Source organism: Neopsephotus bourkii, unplaced genomic scaffold (genome assembly GCF_033783945.1).
Source record: "Neopsephotus bourkii isolate Nb327-2 ecotype Australia unplaced genomic scaffold, CSIRO-AGI_Nbou_v1 NB_998, whole genome shotgun sequence".
In the NCBI taxonomy this organism is placed as follows: domain Eukaryota; kingdom Metazoa; phylum Chordata; class Aves; order Psittaciformes; family Psittacidae; genus Neopsephotus; species Neopsephotus bourkii.
The window spans coordinates 2109794-2137335 of record NW_026901490.1 but is presented as its reverse complement, the minus strand read 5'-3'; the positions used below and the strand labels follow the sequence as shown (position 1 = coordinate 2137335).

At 37.1% G+C, this 27542-nt stretch overlaps 1 protein-coding gene across 6 annotated transcripts in view; it reads right to left on the bottom strand.

Annotated features, from left to right (window-relative positions):
* Positions 1–27542, bottom strand: part of RPS6KA5 (ribosomal protein S6 kinase A5) — a 69369-nt gene that overhangs the window by 30075 nt on the left and 11752 nt on the right. For 3 of the 6 annotated variants that reach the window (XM_061359914.1, XM_061359915.1, XM_061359918.1), the window contains 4 exons: positions 26953–27024; positions 15935–16153; positions 11101–11216; positions 10502–10609 (listed from right to left, as the gene is read on the bottom strand). In XM_061359914.1, coding sequence (XP_061215898.1) covers positions 10502–10609; positions 11101–11216; positions 15935–16153; positions 26953–27024 — 515 coding nt within the window. Of the gene's footprint in view, positions 1–10501; positions 10610–11100; positions 11217–12069; positions 12143–15934; positions 16154–26952; positions 27025–27542 lie in introns of those variants that run through there. The other 3 variants (XM_061359919.1, XM_061359916.1, XM_061359920.1) reach the window with 3 other exon arrangements.

The following is a 27542-nucleotide window of genomic DNA, read 5'->3' as shown; positions in this document are numbered from 1 at the left end:
TAAATTTAGTATATTGGAACTCAGCATTAGGTAGGGAAAAAAAAAAAAAAAGGACCCTCTGAGCATTTTCTTAATCAACACTGATTTCCCATTACATGTTCCAGCATCATATTCCAAAAGCCTTGTTAGAACCCTCCTACGACTGTTACAGGGTGATCATTAAGAAAACACTCTGATAACAGCTATATATAGTTTCCTATTTAAGCACACCAAAAAACCTCAGAGGACTACAGCATTCCTCAGAACATCAATAAAGCCAGCTGTCTGAAAGCAAACCAGTCCGACTCGACTAAAAACTGGCACAGATTGAGCTTCATAAAATGCTGTACAAAGTCCTGACTTCAGGTAGTTTAAGCCACAAGAACTGTATATTTATTTGACACCTCTGTTTATGTTGTGTTTTATTAAATTACAATCCACACCAACTGTATCTGTTACTTACAGAATACAGTTTTTCTAGTATTTACCCTAGGAGAACTTATGTGAATTTGTCATTGTTAAATATGCCTCTTAGAGGGAGTCACTAATAGTCTTTACTATTATGCATAACATGAGGATTTAAAACCATTTTCAAAGAATGTTACCTCCAATAAGTTTCCTTTTTGTTCTAAGACATGGACATACTGAATAAAGTCCAGCAAAGGGTCACTAAGAAGATGACGGTACTGAAGCATATGAGGAAAGGCTGAAAGAGTTGGGACTGTTGCACTTGGAGAAGAGAAGGCTCAGGGGGATTTCATCAGTGTATATAAATGCCTGAAGGGAAGGTGCAAAAAAAGAAGGTGCCAGACACTTTTCAGTGGCACCCAGTGACAGGACCAGAGGTAATGGGCACAAACTGAAATGCAGAAGGTTTGCTCTGAAGATCAGAAAACACAATTTTACTGTGAGGGTACCTGAGCACTGGCACAGGCTGCCCAGGGAGGTGGTGGAGTGTCTCTACTTGGGAGATACTCAGAAAGATTCTGGCCATGGTCATGGCAACTGGCTCTAGGTGACTATGCTTCAGCAGCAGGGTTGGACCAGATGACCCCCAGAGGTCCCTTCCAACCGCATCCATATTGTGATTGTATGACAAAAAGTTGCTGTAAGTTGTATTTCACCACTCATTTCACCCATAAATTAAGTATGCAGGCCCCCCACATCCTCAAAAAAAATAAAAATCCGAAAACCACAAGCAAACTATTCAGTATTTTCCCACTAATTTACATTTCATTCAACTGGAATGTATCCATGAATACCAGAACCTACATTACTAATACTGTTAAGATACGAGATGCAAGACAAGAAAGGAAGTTGATAAACAACTGAACTTGGATTACCTACAGGTGAATTCTCATTGAATACACACATCTTGCAAAATACTCGAGCTTAAGAATTCTTTGCATAACACAGAATACTCATTTTCTTTCCTCACTCCACATGCACTGTGGTTCCCTCTTCCAAGTTGCAGAACAACAGCAATCAGACACTAATGTAAGAAAACAGATGTGTGACTAACCCATCTCCAATAACTAAATATGCCAATATTGACCTTGTTATTGAAAGATTGTCATTATGTTTGTTCCCAGCCAGCAGTGCTTCAATGTTTTCAGATTATCTAGCCATAGTCTTCAGTCTTCTAGCACACAACAGCTGGTTTTGATTTTTATCTTTTTTTTGTTTACCCAGTTCAGCATCATTCTTGAATGCTCATGCAATAACATAGGTTTTAGTAAAGGTAAACAAAGTGGCTACTTCAAACCAGTTGGCTGCTGAAGAGTGTAACAATTTTTCATGAAGCCACTGATACAGAGAGAGTTTTGTTAAAGAATTTTTGATCAGCAAACAGAGACAGCTTCACCTGGACAGCCAGGCAGTTGACTTTGATAAACCATCCCTCTCTTAAACTGGAAAACCAAGTTATATTCCCTTAACACTTATTCTTTGAGATGAACAACACACTGACACTGTGGATGTGCCTATACATATTACCAGACTGTTTCTAATAAATACTACTACATATGGGACAGACCTCGAAGTTTTTCTGCTCCACTGATGGCAACATAAAAAAAGTCAGTGCGCTGCCCTATTTCCAAGTTCCTTGCAGTCATTCTGACTGATCTGAGGATCCCAGTGAAATTTAACTGCTTCAACTTATTCAGGCACTTTCAATACCATGTCTGTATGACCCCTGAGGCCTTTACTTCAGATCATCTATTTTAGCATTCCACTTTCATTTTTCTTCATCAAAAAATCAAGGGCACTAAGCAGCTTTAGGACACAGAATTAGAATTCTGTAGCTGTCCAAGACGGAGCGGTGTAACATGGATTAACATTTGCCCTGAAAACAGTCACTTCAACAAAGAAAAAAAATCTTAGCAAAAACAACAGTGCTCTGAGACCATGTACACTGACCTTGGCAGGTTGACCACAACTACACCATTTCCAAAGACCAAAAAAACCCAGTTCCAGAATTCAATTAGAAGTGCTGACAGAAGGATGATGGTCTTGAACACTCACACTCTTGATGACCTTGTGGTATTGTCATTTGGCCTTATTTTATAACCAGGGAATGCTAGGCAGGCATTTGAAACTACATGAAGCCATAGAAAGCACATGTGCAAATTTTTCTCCTCAAAGACATAGAGAACTTAAGCCTTTAAAGTTCTCTAATGAGGGCTCTGCATCAAGTACAAAAACGCATGTCACCAGTGGCAGAAAAAGCAAGACATACATAATTTTAGGGAAACAGCACTTCTCAGCTATTGAATTTCCGTACATTTTGTATTACTACAAAACATTCTAGGAACATAGTCAAATAGAAGATGTGTTGGAGGAGGGGGGCATCATTCCATCCCAACATTCCCAGTCAGTTGCCAGCACCTATAATAAATGCTCGGAGCAATGCAGAGATATTCCAGCTGCTCCAGCCAATGAGCCAGCTTCATTTGGAGCTTGGCTCAGATGCTTCTATACAAATGCCCGTAGCATGGGGAACAAACAATAGGAATTAGAAAAGTGTGAACGTCTATGGGGGTATAATATAATAGACATCACAGAAACATGGTGGGATGGCTCCTATGACTGGAGTGTTGGAATGGAAGGCTACATACTCGTTAGAAAAGACAGGCCTAGCAGGCAGGGACGTGGAGTTGCTATTTACATTAGGGATAGGCTGGAGAGTACGGAACTTTGTCCAGAGAGAGGTGAGCAGTCAACAGAGAGTTTGTGGGTCAGGGTTAAAGGGAGAATAATGATGGGAGACATTACTGTGGGGATCTGTTACAGACCACCTGATCAAGAGGAATCTGTGGATGAAGCACTCTACAGAGAGATAGGCACAGCCTCATGCTCACAGGCCCCTTGTGCTCATGGGGGACACGAACCACCCTGACATCTGTTGGAGCGACAGTACGGGCCAGCACAAGCAATCCAGGAGGTTCCTCAATTGTGTGGAAGACAACTTCCTTCTGCAAGTAATAGAGCCGACAAGGAGAGGTGCCATGCTTGACCTTGTGCTCACCAACAGGGAAGGGCTCATTGGAAATGTGACGCTTCAGAGCAGCCTTGGTTGCAGCAATCATGAGATGGTCAAGTTCGAGAACTTCAGGACAGTGAGAAGAGCACGCAGCAAGCTCACTGCCCTGGACTTCAAAAGAGCAGACTTTGGCCTCTTCAGGAACCTGCTTAGTAAGGTTCCATGGGATATAGCCCTAGAGGGCAGGGGGCCCCAAGACTGTTGGCTGATATTCAAGGATCACCTACTGCCAAGCTCAGAAGTGTTGCATCCCAACTAGAAGGAAGTGCAGCAGGAGGGCCAGGAGACCTCCATGGATGGATAAGGAGCTGCTGAGGAAACTTCAAGGGAAAAACAGACTTATAAAAAGTGGAAGCAGAGACAGGCAGCCTGTAAAGAATACAGGGATGCTATGTGGGAAGCTAGGGACCAGGTTAGGAAAGCTAAGGCCCAGTTAGAATTAAAATTGGCTAGAGATGTGAAAGATAATAGGAAGGGATTCTATAGGTACACCGCAAATAAAAGACAGACTAGGGTCAACGTGGGCCCCCTCTGGAAGCTATCAGGAGAACTGGCTACCCTGGAGAAGTCTGAAGTTCTTAATGACTTCCTTGCCTTGGTCTTCACTGGCAAATGCTCTGACCACACCACCCAAGTCTTGGAAGGCAGATGCAGGGACTGTGAGAATGAAGACCCTGGGCCCACTGTAAGAGAGGATCTGGTTCAAGACCATCTTAAGTACCTGAATAGGCACAAGCCAATGGGACCTGATGAAATCCATCCACAGGTCCTGAAGGAGCTGGCGAATGAAGTTGCTAAGCCACTGTCTTGTCCACCATATCTGAAAAATCATGGCAGACAGGTGAAGTTCCCGATGACTGGAAAAAGGGAAATAAAATCCCCATTTTCAAGAAGGGGAGAATGGATGACCCAGGGAATTACAGACCAGTCAGTCTCACCTCTGTGCCTGGCAAAATCTTGGAGCAGATTTTCCTGGAAGGCATGCTAAGGCACATGAAAAACAACAAGGTGCTTGGTGACAGCCAGCATGGCTTCACTAAGGGGAAATCCTGCCTGACCAGTTTGGTGGCCTTCTGTGATGGGGCTACGGAACTGATGGACAGCAGTAGAGCAGTTGACATCACCGACCTGGACCTCTGCAAAGCATTTGACACTGTCCCACATGACATCCTTGTCTCTAAGTTGGAGAGACATTGATTTGATAGGTGGACCACTCAGTGGATAAAGAACTGGCTGGATGGCCGCATGCACAGAGTTCTGGTCAATGGCTCAATGTCCAGCTGGAGACCAGTAACGAGTGGTGTTTCTCAGGGACTGGTTTTGGAACCGGTCTTGTTTAACATCTTCGTCCCTGACATGGACAGTGGGATTGAGTGCGCCCTCAGCAAGTTTGCCGATGACACCAAGCTGTGTGGTTCAGTTTATATGCTGGATGGAAGGAATGCCATCCAGAGGGACCTTGACACGCTTGTGAGGTGGGCTGATGCCAACCTCATGAAGTTTAACCATGACAAGTGCAAGGTCCTACACCTGGGTCAGAGCAATCCCAGGCACAGCTACAGGTTGGGCAAAGAAGAGATTCAGAGCAGCCCTGTGAAGAAGGCCCTGGGGGTGCTGGTCGATGAGAAAATGAACATGAGCCAGCAGTGTGCGCTTGCAGCCCAGAAAGCCAACCGTATCCTGGGCTGCATCAAAAGAAGCGTGACAAGCAGGTCGAAGGAGGTGATCCTGCCCTTCTACTCTGCTCTCCTGAGACCTCACTTGGAGTACCGATAGAAGATATGAGGGTATTTAACACATAGATCAGTATTCCTCCCTAAAATGTGATTATTGTTTTTGATTGGCATATTACAATAAGAATCCAGTACCCTTAGAGCAGTCACTGTAAGAAATCATGATCTTTCTTGCAAAAATTCTTAATGGCACTTTAAGATTTTGGCATCAAAATCTGGACAGAGTACATTTTGTGCTCCAGTCTTCTACATTACTACTCCATACAGGGAAAGCACAATCATCTTTGTGAGAAACACTTAAAAAGGGACACCTCTTAGGTTAAGGCACAAACATCTAGTCACTGATGATCCAGTTTTGCAATTAAATGAATCCAGTTCAGTAATGTGCCTTTAGAATGTTCTCAATATTCAACTAGTATGCTCTCAATATTCAATTTCAGGACACTTAAAACACCAACAGAGGTACACCAATTAAAGCAAAATGGTTGTGCCATTGTTTCATTTCCTTTTCCAAAATAAGGGAAATAATGACTAATTATTCAGACAGATCTATAACCAATATTAACTTCTGTGGCCTAACTTCAGGATTCAGTTTTTCTTACTTTTTCCTCTTTGCAGAAATGTTACTCCTTAGAACTGATATGTTTACATCACTGAAAAATTGTTAACTGAAATGCAGAAACTGAACTGAAAAGCAGACACAATAACAGTCATCTGCAGTATGGGTAATTCGAACTCATCTTCACAAGCAAATGCTCAATGCTCAGAGGATTCACTATCAGATTTAAATGATCAGACATTACCATTTAATTGGATAATTATAAAGGGTCTTTTAAAGTTAAATGCACGGGTCACTTAAGTGAGATGACAGTTCATGCAGCACCAAAAAAAGGGACAGATTGTAGTCACTTCACTCTGTTCTGGACTGTCTTTAAACTGCCCTGAGAATGTCCACAAATCTCTTCCTACTTCATCTACCAAAATCCATTATGAACTAACCACCTTTTAATCATTTTTCCTCTAATGAAATTTCCTTTAAAAATCTTTTAAAATTACATACTAATTTTCTTTCCAGAACAAAATGTTCACTCAACCAGCTAATAAAACAAAACCAAGCAGCAATTCAGCAGTGAAAAGCATCTGACCATTATAACTAAATTTGCAACTCTGATCAAGAGATTTTCAGAAGGAAAAATACTGTATATGAACTATTCATTCTACACATTAGACAGACGTACATAGATACCCATCTACCAGACTTGGATTGCAATTCAATCATTCCTCTTACAGAATATCTACTCATTACTAAAGCATTTGTATGCTCTTAAATACGTTGTTTAAAGATTGACAACGTTCAGTATTTACTACATGTTTTTTTTTTAAACTTCATTAAGCAAACATAAAAACTTCAAAAGTAGGTTTTTTTTTTTCAGAAGAAGCTAATGCAGAAGACAGGTGCCAATGCAGAACTGAGCATTTCACTGTACCCCGAAAGAAAGGGTACTTTATGCATTTCATTTCAAGAGAAATGTTAATTGTTATGCATTGTCCAATAGAATAGATTACTACAACAATAATTCAATGAATATGTTCAGATTATTCTTTCTAAGACATCAAGATCTCCATGTATGCTAAACTATGATTTTTAGTGTAGTGGCAGAAGTAGACAAAAATGTGAACAGGGTAGAAAGATTTTAAAAAATTAAGTAGCTTTTTAACAATAAACATTAAAATGAAGACCAGACCTGATGACTAGGTTAAAATGATATTAACTAACTCAAAACAATTCCAGCATACAAGTAGAGCTACTCATGCATTAAAAAGATAAAAATATCCCTAAACCACAAAAGCAGAAGATAGAGCTACTACACATGAAATGTGATGAGGAAAAAAAATCCAAAAACACCCAAAAACAAACCCACAAAAAAAAAAACCAAAAAACAAACCAGCTATGGGGGGGTTTTTGGGTTTTGTTGGTTTTTTGTTGTTGTTGCTGTTGTTTTTTAAGATAAATGAAATGCAAAACAAAATAAAGGCAAAAAAAAAAAAGATAGCAACACCAAAGTGATTGCACTTATGCTATGAACAAGACTCTGTTGTATAAGTTTCAACATGAAGTCTTTTGCTCCTATCAATTACCCATGCCCTGATACTAATTTATATTAATGTCATGTGCAAATATATTCTACATCCCTGTAAGCAACCCAACTGAGTGGATGAAAGCATAAGGCTGGAAAGTGTCTTCTTCTTTTACGATGATTTTCTTTGCGATTCAGGTGAGAGTTAAAAATCAGAAAGACTAGCCTTAAATTCATCATGGGGGCTAAGAATAACATGCCATAAAACTTAATACTAAAAATGGTAGTATTCATTTCAAAGTTAATCTATCCTATTCTATGGTTAAACTAGTCAAAATGTAGCTCTTCATGAGCTATTCTTCAAATAAATAATATTTGAATACCAGAAGTCATTTCATACCTAAATACCTTGTGGTACCTACCTATCCTATGCAAAAATTCATTTTAATTTGACTAATTTTTATTAGGTTTTTTCTTTTTGCATGCAAATACAAGCATATGGATTTCATTTTAAAGATAAACCAAAGGCAAAACCAGACTGCCATTTCACTTGTACAAGACAAATGTCAGGTTTTAGTGAAACAGTAATAGAAAACACTTCAGAGCTCTTAAAACCACACTGCTTTGGATTTGTAATTCTTCCATGTAATAAGCACTTTCACATAATAATTGTAAAACAAAGAGGACATTTGACAATGCACTCTTCACACTCATGCTTCAGTAGCTGCAAGGCAGAAATCAATAGGCTTCTGTTTTCCTAGAAGTCACGTGGATTTGTTTCCTTTCACTCAAATAGTGCTTAGGAAAAGAAGCTTCCCACCTTCTTATTGTTGAATAGTCAATCTGCTATAGTTATATAGTCAAGAAATAATATACTTTTATTATTGAACAGCTTGTTAGATTCTATACTTGCTCAGGTACCTGGAAATATTTAACAGCCATCAGATAAAAGCAGGAATAATGAAAACATTGAACTATGATCTTTCCAAGCAAGTATCCCTAACTACAAAACCAACCGAAATTCATAAATACATGGTAAAGAATTCTAAACACAGTACATGCTCGTAATTGCTGAAAGTTTTTATCTTAATAACTATATCTCATTTGAGAAAATACAATTCAAAGAGGGGAGTTACTAGAATAAATTACATTTGCATAAGCATACTTTTAATGGCAAAGTTCTTGCAAGAAGCAGGACAGGGGAGGAAAGAAGTGTGAAGGGGAGAAAGAAAAGCATACTGATCCGATCAAACTGAAAATGCTACACACTTATCTGACTTATGAAGTTATGTAGTTTTATTTAAAAGTGCTACCCAATAAGCATGCGGACAAACATAAAGCTATGCAGTTATACAGGCAATTTTTACCTTCTCTAAGTACATGGTTCAGAAGCATAAGTTAAATATCTTTTGTAATGCAAATTATAAGTGTTCTAGTAGTAGCTGAATTGTCTAAAGAGAATACAATATGGAATGTCAAGTTCTATGTTTAAATGGGTCATTCTAATCATGTCTAGATTCAGTAGCTAAATCACCACAGCATACATGAAAATTGCAGTCAAGCTCAGACAAATTCTTAGATTTTGAAAGTGAACAATAAAACTACAATTACTTTTTTCCTTAAAAAGAAACATTAGAAATGCTGAGCTTTTTTAACACGGAAGACAAATATAAAATGTGAAGGAGAATATGAGAACAAAAATAAATCTGAGGTATATACTGAAAATTGAATGGATTAGAGTCAGAGGAACCAACATTAAATGACCAAGTGGCAAGACTGCTTTATTTAATGTCTGGAGAAAGAGGAATCCAACTCAGAGTATAGGAAAAGCAGAGAGGCATCTCTGATGCTTATCCAAGTCCTTCCCTTTCCTTGCACTGTTTATAAATGACATTCCAAAGGTGAGCACAGATGAGGAATACCTATATTTCCTAAAACCCTCTGTACTGAGACTTAAGGAAGGTCCTGATTCATTATGACATTCTTATCATAGGGAAGATTCCAGCTTCATTCAACTTCAGCTCAAAGGCTGGATGACTGCTCCTTTTCTCTCCCATCAGTGCAGTAATACCATTCCACCCAGTTTACTTTTTCTCTTATGCCCAGCGCAGCTTCTCTCACAACTGTAAGAAGGTCCTACTCTTCCCAGACACACCTTTTACTATCTTTCCTGCTGAAAACTGCATCTCTTGCTACCTCCTCCCTTGCACTGGTCTGGCTGCTAATACACTGTCATGCCAGTTGAACTTCCTCTTGTTTTCACGCTATAATATAAAAGAAATATACGCCCATTATCAGTACTATTTCTCTCCTTCAGAAAGTAACATTCTGTAGCTCTTAAAACGGTACCTCCCAAATCCTACCAGACTCCATTTGAAATGCAAATATTCTAGAGGAAACTACGAGCTACCTATTTTTAGAAAATCCTTCTGCTGCTTCTAACACAGACTTTTAGATCTGTATTCCCAGATTTCAATACCTCTGATACCTAAAGTGAAAGTCAAGAAATAGCCATTTTAACATTTTTCTCAGAAGTGAAATCCTGTGCAATTTTGACCCTCAGGAATCTAAAAAGCCTATCTGGAGATAGAACTGTACCTTACAAATAATTAAGAACTAACATCAACAGTCAGAGATCACTATGTTAAGTGCTACATACATATTTAATAAGATACAAGCTTTTATCCTAAAAGCTTGCAATTAAGCCTATTAAAAGTGACACAAAGACATGAGAAAGAGACACGATAATAATACATTAATTATTATTAGCATAAAGAAGAGTCATAGCATACCATTTGCCTAGTCACTGCAAAGTATTAGTACAATCAAGCATTTTCTAAAAAACATCTGAAAATGTTAATGTAAGTGGCTTCTCAGACTTATGGGGATCTCTCCTTTTTTCACATACAGGGCAGCAGGAGGGAGCATGGAGGTATTTCAGGGAAAACTGGAACAGACAAAAATGTCTGACAACATTGGCAGGCCAAAAAGTAATGAGCTGGAAGCTCAAACCCCAGTAAAACAGACTAGTAGATTTCAATCTATGAAGAATCTAAAGGCAATTCTTTTTTTCTCCCCTCTCAACTGTGTTTATGATTTCAATGAGACAGAATCTGACTTTGTGATCTTGATGGATTCCATCCACGTTTACTGGAGATTCAAACACTTACCTCATCAGTAAGAAACTCCTTACTCAGACCAAAGTCTGTCAGCACCACATGGCCATCAGAATCAAGGAGAATATTCTCAAGTTTTATATCCCGATATATAATTCCCAACTGCAAAGAGAATAAAAGTATTTCCAAATCAATGTAAACACATCAAGGAGACATTTTTTAATGTATTTAAATAAAACACAATGCTAGTGAATTTCTTATTATTAAGGTAATTTGACCCTGAAAGTTGCACCTCAAAAAAAGCACAATATTTAAATCCCTTTGAAAAAAACTTTTAGCAACTTAAAAATTCTTAGAAATTACACTGTACATTAATACCTTAAAACTTAAAGGACATACTATACCCTTTGAATTTGAAAGTGACACAAAGCAAGACTACATGCTGCAGACAAAAACATGCAGTCTTAATCTGGTGCACATGAACAGACACTCCATTGGGAAATTTTTCTAATTATACAACTAATGTTCAGTTGCTACATAAAGTTACTTTGAATTTAAAACAACTTAAAAAAAAATAGTTCTTCTTACTAACTTTATGTAATGTAAAAAGAATACAGTTGTAATCCCACAAAATGAGCACAAAGTTACTTTACCTTGTGGAGATGCTCAAGTGCCAAAACAATTTCCCCAATGTAAATTTGCACCTCATTTTCTGAGAATCTCTCTCTCTGTGAAAGGTGAGTAAACAATTCTCCTCCATTTATATAGTCTAAAAAGTAGAACAAAGAACCTTTTAATTTCACTTTCTGACAACTTAATTTTCTTACTGGAATATTAATAGGTACTTTGTAAGCTATTAAATAACTCTTCTGCGATCAGATGCTGTTACTTCATTGTAATTCAGTAATATTTCACCATGTACAATACTCAGTTTTCTTCTTAGAGGACTAAAGGAAGAACACAACAAATGTTTCAACAGGCAGTAAAACTATAAAATAAACCTCAACTATCCATGAATTAGAAATATTAATATTTTCTTCAAAATTGGACTTTCAGTTATTCAGGAATATATAAAAAAAAAGGAGTACAAATGATAGCTACAAACAGAATACTTTGTACACTCTTATGAAATACTTTGGAGCAACAAGGCAGACCAACATAAAGGCAATTCAGAAAACAGGTATTAGGTGAAATAATGGGCAATTACAAGTTTCACCCTTTGTAAGGGGAACTTTGATGGCAAAACTTACTGGAGAAGATTATTTCTACATACATTCCCTCATGGAAACCACACTTTGATTCTCTGCAGGCTATGACACAAGGGTTTTGACCACAGTCAAGGTGGTGGTGGTGGTGGTGAAATAAAGCCAATTTTTAAAACAAAGTTCCACTGCAACACAAATATATTGTAGATGTACAGCTGTTTATGCTAGCATTGTACATTAAAGTCGTTAATTTGCAATCCCAAAGCCCCCATATTGTATTTAGAGCCTACATATACAGCACAAGGAATGTGTTCCAAGTCTGACTTAACACTTCCTTCAGTATGGTTTCTATAGATTCACTGGTATAATACATAAATCCATGGAAAAGGTTCAATACTGTTATAAGTAAGTAAATACCTGGAAGGAGAAAGCATAAATACATAAATTATAGACATTCTGATCTCTTTTCTCTTTTCAGTTCTCCAAGTCTCTGTTTGGGAAGGGGTATTGGTGGAATAAAAGAATGTGAAGAAGGTAATTTATCTAGATCAGCACACATTTGAAAAAGAAAATATAGTAAGAGTATAAATAACCCATATTTTACAATTGCTTCCTTCTTAAAAAAACCAAAGCGCACAACTCCGCATTCTAACCATGAAGAAAACATAAATAATTAAAAAAAAATAAAACCTAGTCAGTACTGCTAACTTAGTACGATTCAAGAATTAAATTTCCAGGCACTGTTCTAATGACTGAGACAGATATGAGCCAAACTGCCACAGGAGGGACAGAACAAGCCTAATTCTGTTCAGGTTATAACACTAAACACAGCCCAATGAAAAAATCTGCCTTCAAATTCTTGGTGCTAAATCAAATGCATCACTGACACGAGGGAAAAAAAAAACCAAAAACCTCTAACTATCAGTTACTTCAATATAAACTCCAGCTGACAGGTCATACTGTTTTATTAATTTTTGTTTAAGTATCAGTAGTTTAACCTCATGTGATAAGCTTTGTAGAAAACCGGTTGTAGAGAACTGGTGCTCACAAGGATACAACACTGTTCTTTCAATCATAGCTTAAAGTCAACCTAAAAAACGGAATCATTTCCAAACCCTGTATTGGGGGAATTTGGCAGAAATGCAACAGCATGTCTGCACTTGATCCAGACAAAATTCATACAGCTATGGAATCTGACGGAACAAAGAATTGTATTAAATATTGCACTGAGGCTCCAATTCTAAAACCTCTTGAAACTCAAATGACATGTTGCTCATACACCAAGCTCAGCTACAAAAACAAAGTCAAAGACTGGTTTCCCAAAAAATTCAGAAGCCTCTGAAAAACAAATTCCAACACTAAACTGAAGAAGTTATTTACAGAGATTTATATAATGAGATATAATAAACTTGCAACAAACAATTGTTTTTTTTTCCTGTCAGGAAGGTATGAAGGCCAGGGACAAAGAAAAAGTAGCTTTAGGCCATGTTACATAGGCGAGATTTTCACTGTTACAAAAAGTGACTAAAAGAAATTTTTAATACCACCCTAATTATTCACATTTTTTGCTAAAAGGAAGGGGATAAAAGAACCTTTTTGGCCTCAACTGATACTCTGAGAACGGGTTCACGCAGTCTTTGTGTGAACGCAAAACAAAAAAAACCAAACCAAAACACCTCTAATGATACAACAGCTTTGAATTTCTTACTTTAAACATCACCTTAACATTGTGTCATGGTGGGTGTATACCCAACCTGCACTATCTGCTATCCAATGCTCTTCAGAACTACTGGGCTTCCTACTCTTTGACTCTTACAAGACTACAATGTAAGCTTTTAACTTGCCCTTCATATGTAAGCAGTTCTTCTGGCCTTCTAATTATCCTTGTCACCTAAATTTCTCTACAACTGTGTATATATTTTTAGGTAACTACATCCATCTTGTGTGAGGACTTGTTGGGTTTGGTGCTTTTTTTAATATATTTTAATGGTATCTAAACTGCATTCTAACCAAAAAATATCTGGATTTAAAGAACTGTACTATAGTATCTGTAACACATGTTCACATTCTGTCTCATTCTGTTTTTCTTTTTTTTTTCCAAAATTCCTAACCCTAACTTCAATACAGAAGAAAAAAAAAAAATCTTCATTATTAAAGGTTATCAACAAAGCTATCAATGTATTTCTAACTTTTTGTGTCTTTAGCATTTTCCAGCCAAAGACACTAGCTTACAGATTTATTTGATGTCCTAGTCAGAGGAATTTGTAAGAATCCTTATTGAAAATGAGAGTTGAGAATTGCGAACTAATCTAGTGAATACTCTATTTAAGCTTGAGCTTCTCAGATACCTGTATTACCTCCCTGTAGCAAATGAAGCTAAGGTATGTGTATAGAACACCTTCCTAAGAACTGACAGACAGTGGTGTAGATGTATGTAACATTAATAAAATTTTACTAATTTAATATCTAAATCAGCCTCCTAATAAGGGTTCAATAAATTGAAGTTACAAGCTAAAAGGAAGTACAAAACTTGTACTTCAATTAAGGGACCATTTACTTCTTCAAATTTTCACTCCAAAAACGTATTCTGCATCCAAGCATTCACTGGATTATTCACTTTCCAGTTCCAAATACTGTAAGTAAGCGGCCTTTTCAAACTGCTTGTAATTTTCTTACAAATACATATTGCATACCAAACACAAAATTTGTTGCTGATCTGAAAGGTAAAAGTATTCCTAATTTTAGGGTAGTACCAAGTCTTATGAACAAGCTGTACTTTCAGCATAGAAATGTGTGATTTTGGATTGCCTCTTAACATTGAAAAATCAAAACATGCAGTATCTCAATACTCAAAGATCAAAACGTTTCATTAAAAAAAAAAAAAAAAAAAAAACAAAAAAACGTTTTGGCAGCAAATGCTTCCTGAAGCAGTAAGGTTAAGAGTTGATTTTAATACTGTTACTCCAGGAGCTGGAAAAACATTCCTCATTATCAGGAGAAATCCTTCATCTTCCTGAAAAGATATGACTCTTTGAAAGCAATGTAACCGGGGAATAAAGCAAAAGGAATACAACTCTCTAATCTCAGCCTCTTTCCCCAAAACATTACTGTTTTGGGGAAAGCCCTAGCAAAATTCCTGATACGTCTTCTGCCAGCCTTGAAATGCTACAGAAACTGATGTGGTTCTTCACATCAAAATGGAAAGCAAATAGTAAGGATAGAAACAGAATAAAGAATGTTCTAATAAGGCTTGCCATCCAATAGTTTGTTATCCAACATCTCCTGTAAATGCAGATTTACAAAAGTTACTTGCCAAAATGAAGCATCACAATGCATAAAACAAACTGACCCACAATACAAGTATTTTCATCAGCATTTTACAGCAGGGAGCCATACCAACAAGCTGTAGATTACAGTGTTGTAAGGAATTTGACCAGAAAAAAAGCAGTCATCTCTAACTGGCATTGCCCATGTTTGTTAAGAAGAACTGCCTCAGACAGTCTTTAAGAGCACAGCATTTCAGTGTTAAAATGGCATACTACTCGTTAGCATAGTGATAAATAGCCGTGTCCTCTCAGACAGATGACAACACTTCAAAAACACTGATCACAGTAAGGACAATACACAACATGGGTTTAGAGTGAAACATACAGTATGCTTGGAAGGCTTTCTGCTGCTTAAATACTCCTTACTTTTTTTCCTACCAGCTACTCCTAGTAACAAAGTCACGTTTGGTCATCCCACCTTACTAATAATAACCTCTGTGCCACATACACAAAAACAACAAGCAGAAAAAATAAAGTAACTCACTCTAATGCCCATACTCATACAGATTAAGAACATTTTCATTCACGGTAGCAGTTTGTTTAAAAATCTGTGCAAAATTTAGGAGGCATGTAATAATGGTTTAAAAAGTACAAATAAAAATTTCTTCTTCTAGTCAAGTTCAAGAAAACATTTTTCTGGTTCAAGTACTTATTGTCCTATACATTTTTTTTGATGCATATAAGTCACTGATAATACTTCCACCCGCCTTAAGTCAAAGTAGCACCCTGAATTTCAAACAGGAAAACCACAAACACAGACACTGTTGCACATTAACAGTATTTTACTTCCTATAGTCTCTCATGCAATCTCCAAACACACGGTACTTAAAACCACATGAAAAATAAACCCCACAAAATATTAAGGAGATAAAAGAGCAGGGTTTGGGTTTGTTGGGTTTTTTTTTGTCTGTTTGTTTTGGGACTTTTTTCAGACTTAAATCCTGAAATCTACTCACCTAAAATGAGATGAAGCTTTGTATCTGTCTGGAAGGCATAATGTAAAGTGACCAGAAATGGCGATTGCCTAATGTGCTCCAACACTTGTCGTTCTGTCCTTGTGTGTTCAGTTGTTTTGGCTTTTTGAACTATTGTTGCTTTCTTCAGTACTTTCATCGCATACAGCTTTCCAGCATCATGGCCACTTACTTTCCTTACAAGGAACACTTTTCCATAGGCTTAAAGAAAAAGTAGGGAGAAAGAAACAAAACAAAACAAAAACCAGTCACCAACTCATACCACAGGTCTGGCTGATATAATTATTATTTTCAATTACTCACTGTTAAGCATTACTCACAGTACCCATTCAGGCTAAAATCTTTCAGAACACTTTGTTTCAGACTGGCATTTTCTGAGCAAAACTTCAACCAAATAAGCTTAGTAACTGAACACAGCAAGAGTATGAAAAAAACAATCAGCACTTCAGGATTGAAAAAAACATCTAAAAAGCTTCCTTTGTAGTAAACTAAAACTCCCATACATAGAATTTAAGAAAAATGTGGAGCTAGAGAGATGCTATTTTTTTTGTCCTCAAAACAGTCTGTTCATATTTGCACAATTTACATTCTTTCATTACTGGCTTTACAGCACTGAAGTTCAAAAAACCCACAGAAAAGCCAATGTATTTAATACATAGGAATTTTCCGAGGCTCACATACTGAACTTAAATGAACATATCCTAGAGGAGTTATCTCAAAAAGAAAGTTTTCTAAACAGAAGCAGTAAAAAGAATAGTCACCAGAACTACAAGGTAGTCTTCCCAGAGTTTTCAATTATTGAATCTACATATTCAGTTTACATATTTGGCTAAAAATACTCCCCATACTGGAGTACTAGATGACAAACATGGACTGTTTGGTTGGGGTTTCTTTATAAAAAAGGGCTCCTGGGAATTGTACACAAGTAGATTTGATACCTTAGCTAGGGAAACCTGTACAAACAATAAAGGCTAGAATTAGTAGACACACAAACAGGATACTACATGAAAAAAAATGTTACTTTTGTATATGATAATGATTATTTCTATTAATAGTCATTCAAAGGAATCAGGAGGAAGGAACAATGATACGGCTGACTTATTTAGATTTCCAAGATACTTAAGTTCCCTTACCAAAGGGTCTTAAAAAACACTAAATAGTCATGGCTGCAAAGAAGAGGATCCTCTTATGAAGAGCTATATTAGCAGAAAATAAATCCCAAAAGGTTAAAAAAAAATACCCAGGTTTTTTGGTGAAAAGAGGTCACCACAAGAACAATTCAGTCATATATGAAGAGTGAGGAAGCTGATTTTCTTGGTTTAGTTACTCATCCACTGCAACAGAAAACAAAGCTGACTGCTGAAAACTGTACCACAGTATCAAAATATTGAGAAGCTGAAAAATAAAATGGCAGATAAAATTCCAAACAGGTAAATGAGTAATCCATATGAAGCATAAGAATTAATTGTGCATAGAGTTATAACTGAGAAAAAATAAGAAGAAAATAGAGTTACCAAATAGGTAACTACCATATAAATAGACTTTACCCTATGAGAAAACACCAGGGGTAATCCAAAAAAGGAAAGAGAATATTAAAACTTCAGAAAAGTATTGAAGGGGAAAAATGACACAAAACGTACTGACTTCCAAACCTTCAACACAAAACTAGAAATCCTTTATGTTCTGGTATGAAACTTTTGTGTGCTCGTATCTTGAATGATGCACACTTTTTTGGTCTCTTTTCTTTCCCTAGCTCTGCCCCCCCAGTCATAAAAAAAGTATAGAAGAACTTTAAAAAAATACAGAAAAAGATAATAGAATTCTTCTAATTATGAAGGGAATTAAGCATGCTTAAGACTTTTTATTTAGCCTGGAGAATAAAAAGTTATTTAAGAATATGCAAGTTAAAAATAAAAAATGGTGTGAAGGTAAATGAAGAACAATTTTTCATTATTTCTAGAAATAAAATACCTAAACTAAATCACCAGGTATCGAGATTAAGAAATGCCCAAAACACACAAATAAATAGTGGTTAAGCTGTGGAACAGCTCTTCCATTATGCTGCCACTGTCAAAAACCTAGATGAGTTCAAAATGATTATACAAATCCTTGAGGGAGAGGAAAGTACACCAAGAACTGCTAAACACAAACGAGAATCTCTGGCTCAGGCAGACCCCTACACAGGCTGCTACAAGTTCACTATGGAAAACACTGTTGTATGCCTCTCCACGTTTTGAAGGATCTCCTTAAGCCACCATGAGAGACAAAAAACAACCAGCCAAGTGTTTTGTTCAATCCCTATAATTATCTTCACATTACTTTCTCTGCTCACTCTTCTCAAAATTGTAAATACACTAGATAAGGTATACTGTCCTGACATGAGACACACAAATTTAGTTGTTTTTTAAAAATGCTACACTGCTTCCAGTAAGAACTGGGTGGAACTCCAGATACTTTCCATTTTTTTCCAGGCAGGTAATAGAGTTATAAATTATCAAATGACATGTACGTTCTTCTTACAACAGAGTTCGGCTTCATTCAATATACAAAAGTGATACTGCTCATATAATAAGCAACTCTTTTTAAGAAGTTATTTACCTGACTCATCACCCCCTAAGGAATCATACTTGCCTTCTTTACAGAACTCATTATTCTCAATATGAGCTTGAAAAAATTTTTTCACAACAAACCTCTCAAGAACAGCAAAGGGGGTTGGGACAGGTTAGTGTAAACATACCTGTCTATTTTGGGAGGCAAAGGGGAGATACCCAGGACAATCTTTTTCAAGATGTTCAGTATTATATCACATTCCCCAACTTTAACTGCAGTTAGGACATCTCAGGTGTACCTAAGTCAGATTCAGTGTTCACCAGCTGGTCATCAAGAAATGGATAGCCACATAGATGTAAAAAGCTTTTTTACTTTAGTAAAACAGGCATGGGCTATATATATATTTCCTGTCACAATGTACAGACACAAGTGATCTGAATCAAGGTTGTACAGACCATAGTATTGTAACCACAGTAATACTGTTATGCATATACACATTTTTAATGTTATTCACCTATTTTTTCAATATTGGATGTTAAATTATTTTTAGCATTTGAAAACCAGACACTTACTACTGAGCACTGGTATTAAGTAAAAACTGCTGCCAAAAGTACTTTTTACATCTTTTTAAGGAGTTACTTCTCAAAAAATGTACATAATGCTTCTGCATTCTACCACCATGCAACAAAAACAGCATGGAGAATGGCCTTAGCTTGCATTTGTCAACTGCTTATGAGAGCAGTCCTAGTTTTCACTAATGCTCAGCTGAACTTCCTTGTGCCTCTCTGAAAAGTTCGTTAAAGCACATGAAACAGAAGTTTCCTTGGGTTCCCAGGAAACAGCAGTTTTATCAGGAATGATGGACCAGAAAATCATTACATTAAACTAAATTAAAACAACAAAAGCCCTTAGATCTTAAACACTTGGCTACCTGTATCATAGAATCACAGAATGGTGAATGTTGTAAAGGACCTTAAGATCATCAAGTTCCAACCCCTCTGCCATGGGCTGGGACACCTCACACTAAACCATGGCACCCAAGGCTCTGTCCAATCTGGCCTTGAACACCGCCAGGGATGAGCTTTGGGCAACCTGTTCAGTTCCTCACACCTTTACAGCAAAGAACTTCCTTATATCTAACCTGAACTTCCTCTGTTTAATTTAAAACCCATTGCTTCTTGTTCTACAGCTGCAGTCCATGATGAAGAGTCACTCTCCGGCATCCTTGTAGGCCCTCTGTATTTTTAATCATACTTAATAAAAACATAAATAATGCACCTTAAATGGCAAAACGCTAGCAGTTTTTTAACAACACCTACTAGAGCTTTACATACAGCATAGGAGAAAATTACCTGCGAAGTGTAATACCTGTAAGGAAAACTCTAGAAACTATACTAGTGTTTCATAAAAGAATTTGCAACATGGAACTTTACCATGGTGCAACATGGAACTTTACCATGGTACAACTTGTTTCTTCAGCTATCTGAAAAGGACAGAATGATGATGATTCTCAGCAGTTTGATGAGAATAACTCTAAAGTAGCACTATTTTAATCAAATGACTCACGATACATTCGACACCAGGCATGTATCTCCAATAACACCACGAAAAAATCTACTTAAAAGACAACACTGCAAAAGCAATTTGAGTGGCAAGAAGGAGAAGGTACATAGGCTAACTGCAAGAACACCCTTGCCTGATAATCTTATTTGAGAAATTAAGACAGCTTTCCTGAAGAAGCCACATTTCAATGTTCATTCTCATAAAATCTCATGCACATCTCAAGCACTTCAAAGGCAGAAATATTTAGCCAGCAATATATCCCCCATAAAGAAACATACACAGAGTTCCCAAATATTCACCCCCAAAATTCATTAAGAATACTTTAAATGATGAAAGAACTAAAATTCTATATAGTCTTATGTATTATATATATAATATATATAGTATGTATTATACACACACACAAACTATGTTAGACTGACCTTGGAGTTTATTAATAGTTAACATAAAATTAAACGTTTGAAAAAAAGAAATTATTAGTTGCAGACTGGTACAGATATTGGGTTTGTAAGATGAATAAGAGATTTCATACCAGCTATTTTTACCAAATTTCCACTTAAATTGTGAGGCAGAAAAATATAATTGTAAGTTAAAACTTTCACTTCTGCCTTTTTCATGAATACATATGACAGTACACACCATCACAAGTAACAATTCAGCAAGTCATTATAATATTCTAAAGTACACACTTGATGAAAGACAATGAATTAAAAATAAAAAGTACAATTTGGTGCTTTATTCTTTCTGTATAAATGCAAGCACATTAAGCCACTGCATCATGCCAGTTAATTCTTGCAGAGAAAAAGTCAAGCAATTCGTATTGCTTATTTCACACAGGATGGGTTATGCAGACTTCTAAGTACATCAAAACTTGACATTTGCATACAGACAGTTTTAAAGGAATGTTTTCAAGTGTTTCCATAAGCTACATTCCTTTCTTAAATAACTTACACTGACAATAAAAAAGAGTAATCATGAGACAACAAAGAAATGGCTCAGATATGAAATATTTAAAGTTTTGAACAAATTTCACTGAATTCTATCAATATATATGCCTAATGACCTATTTTTACTTTTATTGTTAGAGTAGTCTTTAATCTTAAAAAAAAGTTTAGATGCAGAACTTTCATTGTGCATATACTTGTCCATAGGAATTGAAATTTGGGATATGGCAAAGTCAGAAAGGCAGATAGTTCTAGCAGCTAAAAACAAAAAAAGCCAAGCAAAAACCTTAACAAAGATCAAATAATTATTTTTAGACACTCCCTAATGTTGGCTCAGTCTCCTGATCACAGTAACCTCACTTCTTTCTTTTCCTTTTATGATGGAATATTTCCCATTTTCTTTGAGATGCTTTGAAAGAAGTAACCTAATTTCACAGTCTTAATTCAAGGCCAGGTTGGACAAAGCCTTGGGTGACACGGTTTAGTGTGAGGTGTACCTGCCCATGGCAGGGGGTTTGGAACTTGATGATCATAAGGTCCTTTCCAACCCTAACTATTCTATGATTGTATAAAAACATCAAAACAAAACCCCCAAAAATAAGAATACTTTCTGACCTCTTAGATGGAACTTCATTATACCTTCTTGTATAACAAGATTTTGAGCTGATTAGTTAAATGACATTCATCCTACCAATTTTCTTCCCTTCTTATGAATATATCATTCAGATTCTACGTTATCTTCCATATATACAAAGAATATCCTTCATATATAACCGCTTAATCCCAAAAGATCATGTAAAAAATATTGTTCTTGTTTCTAATTATTTTTTATCTTCATCAGTGGACTGGGGTTCAAGCAGTAGACCAGCTTATTAGGGCATATGCTCCAGAACCACTTGTATGAGCTCTTCTTAAGCACAGTTGAAAGACTGAACAAAAGCAGCATTTATTAAAATCAGATGAAGCAACAGTTGAATAGAAAAAGAATAATCTATATGTAGAAAAATGCATGACCCAGAATGCACTCTACATTCACAACATTTATTTTAAAAACACATTTCCAAACAATAAAGCTAATAAGCCAAGTAGGCATGCATAAACCAAAACAGCCACCTTCTCCTGTTCCCTTCATGACTTTGGGAAGCAACTACATTACTTTGGTGTGTATCCTTATTCTACAGAATAGACACTAGTTTTCCATGTCATGGGAAAAAAAAAAAAAGCTTTAACTAGATTGGCGGGAAACATGGATTCAGTGGACAACAAATCTGAAAATTCCAAATTGGCAGGCTATATGGTAACAGCAGGAGAAAGTGACTTAAATGAAAACAAGAAGAGACTACAATTTCAGAAAGCATATACTGAGTAGAACATGTGCAAGTCAGAGATGTCAAGTAAGCAATAACTCACTCCAAGAGCAACAACTACATTATTGATAGCTTTCCTAACCACAGCATACTGCCATGTATTTTGTTTTACCGACGTAAAATGTTACTGATTGCTTCAATGGGGAAGTTTAATACATTATTAGCTCTTTATGCAACATAAAAGGATCCAAATCGGATTAAAAGGCTACTAACTTAGATTTTTGCTTCCTTGTCTTTTCCTGTGACACTCAGGTCAAAAGAAGAATGTGTACACTATGAGATTCAGTTTAGCTGGTGAATGAAGTTGCAAAGCCACTGGCCATCGTATTTGAAAAATCATGGCAGTCAGGTGAAGTTCCCAACGACTGGAAAAAGGAAACTATAACCCCCATTTTCAAGAAGGGGAAAATGGATGACAGGGAATTGCAGACCAGTCAGTCTCACCTCTGTGCCTGGCAAATACTTGGAGCAGATTCTCCTGGAAGGCATGATAAGGCCACTGACATAGACAGTGGGATTGAGTGCACCCTCAGCAAGTTTGCCGATGACACCAAGCTGTGTGGTTTGGTTGATATGCTGGAGGGAAGGAATGCCATCCAGAGGGCCCTCAACATGCTTGTGAGGTGGGCTGATGCCAACCTCATGAAGTTTAACCATGACAAGTGCAAGGTCCTACACCTGGGTTGGAGCAATCCCAGGCACAGCAACAGGCTGGGCACAGAAGAGGTTCAGACCAGCCCTGTGGAGAAGGACTTGGGAGTGGTGATCGATGAGAAAATGAACATGAGCCAGCAGTGTGCACTCACAACCCAGAAAGCCAACCGTATCCTGGGCTGCATCAAAAGGAGCGTGACCAGCAGGTCGAAGAAGGTGATCCTGCCCCTCTACTTTGCTCTCCTGAGACCTCACCTGGAGTATTGTGTGCAGTTCTGGTGTCCTCAACATAAAAAGGACATGGATCTGTTGGAACAAGTCCAGAGAAGGGCCATGAGAATGATCAGGGGACTGGAGCACCTGCTGTATGAAGACAGGCTGAGAAAGTTGGGGCTGTTCAGCCTGGAGAAGAGAAGGCTGCATGGAGACCTCATAGCAGCCTTCCAGTATCTGAAGAGAGCCTATAGGGATGCTGAGGATGGACTCTTCATTAGGGACTGTAGAGATAGGACAAGGGGTAATGGGTTAAAACTTAAACAGGGGAAGTTTAGATTGGATATAAGGAGGAAGTTCTTCCCTGTCAGGGTGGTGAGGCACTGGAATGGGCTGCCCGGGGAAGTTGTGAATGCTCCATCCCTGTCAGTGTTCAAGTCCAGGTTGGAGAGAGCCTTGGGTGAGATGGTTTAGTGTGAGGTGTCTCTGCCCATGGCAGAGGAGGTGGAACTAGATGATCTTAAGGTCCTTTTCAACCCTAACTATTCTATGATTCCTCTAACACCAAATAGCCTCCTTTTTCAGACTCTTACTTATGGCAAACACAGGCAAATATCTTCTAAGCCTTTTCCTCATTTTTTGAGAGCGCAAGCCTAAGGACAACTGAAACGCAGACAAGTGGTTTTGTACAGTTCTAAATGAGGCCTTAGTCTTGTACAGTATCATTTAAGACAAGCCCCTAGTAACAGCTTGCTATTCCAAATATTTATGACTTACTTTATTGTGATTATAGTTTTCATCATGGTTATTCTCGTTCCCTCAAGTAAACATATATTCTGGTACAAAGAGCTAAGAAGTCAGAGCTGTCATACACACTTCTCAATCTCAATTCAAGTATGAGTGCAGGATGCTGCAGGCCTAAACAGGACCCCACAGCTCATGACACAACACATTTAAGACCTCATATCAAAGTTTGCATGCAAACAGGTGATTAGAGTCTCATGAAGTTTTTGAAAAAAAATCTCTCTGCTGTGGAAGTTGTGAGGAAAACAAGGTACATTATACAGAAAGAAAAAAAGAAAGAGTCCGTAAAATAGCTAAATAATTGAATGTATAGCCCCAGACTGTTCACATGCAGCAGGTACAACATGCAAGTTGGTTTTCTATACTTCAAAGTGAGTGCTTGCACAATAACTCTTGGCATAGGCCAGGTAGTTATAGAACTTTCTAAAAACTAAGTTTTTACAAAGGGGTTTGTACGCTATTAAACTAACAGCATGAAGAGTCAATTTGTACAAGCTCTCTGTTGTTCAGTAACAACAAGAAATGCCTTAACACAGCTACATTCTACTGTGAAATACCATTCTTTCACAAACTTCTTGCAAGAATGAGGGGGGGATTTTTACATACTGATATCCCCAGAATGCTCCTTAAGCTTGGAAATTAGAAGTCCTTAGCAGGAACATCCAGGAAGGTTGTAGAATCACTACTACTGGAGTCTTTTAAGAATTAATCACTGCCAGGGATGATGCAGATATAACTGACTGTCTTTGGCCAGGCAATTAGAGGACCTCTTCAAGTTAATTCCAGTTCTGTTTTCAGTGATTTCATGCTATTGCAAACACTGGCAATTCACAGATGGCCACTTCCTCAAAAGCAAACAGAACTTCCATTCTGATCAGGTCACTTGCATTTAATGCCGTCCAGCAACTGGTAATCAACAACCTTTGACACACCTAGTGCACTAGTCTTAGCTGTGATACTCTTAAGACTGAACAAAGCTTCTTGATTGCTCTGATGGTCTAGATTTCCAAAGCAAGAATCTCAAGCTGTTTGAAGTTATATATTAAAAAAAGTGCAACTAGCATTTCCCTTGACAAAAATTAAAATTAAAAAAAAAAAAAACTAAAAAAAAAACCCCACCACTATTCTTTCTACAAATGACATTCCATGATACCCAAGTTGTCCTTGGCTTCCTGAAGTTTGGAGGAATATTCTAGTGAATTCTTCAAATTGTTCTGTCTACTAAGACAGATGTTTTTGGAGCAATGTGACTACTAGAGCAGGATGTGGACAGATAGGTATGCTTCCTCAGCTTTTTTACTTACACACACCATCCACTGGTAACATCCATTGTCAAGCCATTGCAGTAGCCTTTTCTGAAAGTGGTCACCCAAAAATTGCCCTGTTAACCTGACTGGATAGGATAGCTTTGCACTATGAGCTTAGGGACTACATGCTATGATTATGAGTAGCCCAGGCCAAGAGAAATTTGGCTAAGCTGTTCATGAAGAGAGGGCATGGAAGGTAGCAATGAATGAAAGACAGCAGTCTAACAACAGCTGAAGGGGTATTTCAGAGGCAGTGCCTAGACACTAAAAGGAGGTCAGGCTACTACTAGTCTAAACTTGAAGACTGACACTTACAAACCACCAAAACTTACGCTCTCTTCTGAACGCAACAGCTGTAATATCAAAGTGATCTCAGACTAACAGCAGTGGTAAGGAAAAAGGAGAAGTTCAGGTATGGGACTGGTTTTCATACACACACACACAAACTCACACATATAATTAAATATTCGTACAATGCTTCTGTCAGCAGAAGAGAAAGAAATCCTCACATAAATACAAAAATTATTTAATTTTTGGCAGCCCCACTTAGACCACGAAGTGGTCACACTTCTTAACAGCTGCTTCTACCTATGAATATTAAAGTGTCCTTACCTGTAGCCCTAACTACTAAAATACAACAGCAAGGGTTGAGTCTAAGACCATTAAAATTCAAGGCTTTTAAAATTACTTCAGAAACAGAAAAATATACTCTCAGGTGATTTAATAGCTTAATGAATTTAAGAAAGAATCTGTATGACACCTAAATGTGAAAATCAAAACCCTTAGCTCTTTTCAGTGATGTAACAGCTTACGCAATTTTAGCCTGTCTACCAGCTAATGGCTGGTAACACCCAAAAATTAGTATTATAAACAAACTTAAAACTCCTACAGACCTTGATGATAGTCCACCTTTGTGATTATCCCAATCTACTCAACACTGCATCTGATGTTAATACTGACTATAAAAACCCACAAATACACAAAGAACAATAAAAGCCATAACTTTTGGTCTGTGTACATGTGTCCCTTTAACAAAGGAGAAACAAGGCTTTCTTGTTAGTTACAGTCAGCAATCCTACAACATCGTACAAAGCCCCAACATTGTGCTGAAATCTGTAGTACAACTGTGAACATTTTCCAGTTTAAAAATAACTGGGATTTGAATATGACAGAAAAAGACTAGCCAAGCCATTGCCAACTCTGAAACATACAGTTAAAAGAGTCAAACATCTTATTCAATAATATACTAACATTATACTAACATTATTGTTTTTCTCCATAGTCTTAAAATTTAATGAAATTACCAAGACCGTGCCTTAACTAATATCAGATTTTTCACAATCTGTATTAAACTTTCACAAATCTCAGGCCACTTATTTTTTAAGTGTATATTCAAAAAAGGCTGCAAACTAGAACATATGACCTGCAATTTAAACAATATTTGTGAGGAAAAAAAGTGAAGAAAATTATGCTAAGCAATACAAAAGTGATATATCTTCCTAAATAATGTTTCAATTACCAAAACCTCAGCTAGGAAACAAAATTGTATTTTAGAGTAATACTTCAAACATTCAACTTAGACAAACAGTGCACCTTACCCCCTGTTCCAAGAACTTTCAGAAGTTCAAAGTTTTCAATGCCAACTTTTTCTGCATGGCCTGTCAAATTTGCTGAAGGACAAAAAAAAAATAAAACTGTTAGATATGCAGTACAGCTAAACATCATTCTGACATACTACTGTAGACTCAGTGACAAGAACTTAGTAGATGAACAAAATACGCATCAGTAAAAGGACATTCCGTTGCATCCTGTATTATTTTAACTTAAGAAGCAATGGAGAACAATTTTCTTGCTGCCATCAATGATCCTGTAGGTCTTAAAATAACAGAATAATCACTAAAGCCCATCTAGCTTGTATACACTGTCCCAGCACTAGACACTTCTGAAGACTCTAGTTTCACCTTGTCCGTAATCTCTAATCACATAGTTATAGACAACAATCTAGTCTTCGCTTAGCCCTAGCATCCTGAATACTCCCACATTACAGAATTATACGGTGCTTGAGATGACATAAGCAGAGCTCCAATAACTGTTTATAGATTTAACATTGAGTAGGAAAGATCTTGAGTCTACATAAAAAAAGACATTTGCTAAAATCTAACCTGCTACAGAGTTGTTCCATTTGTTG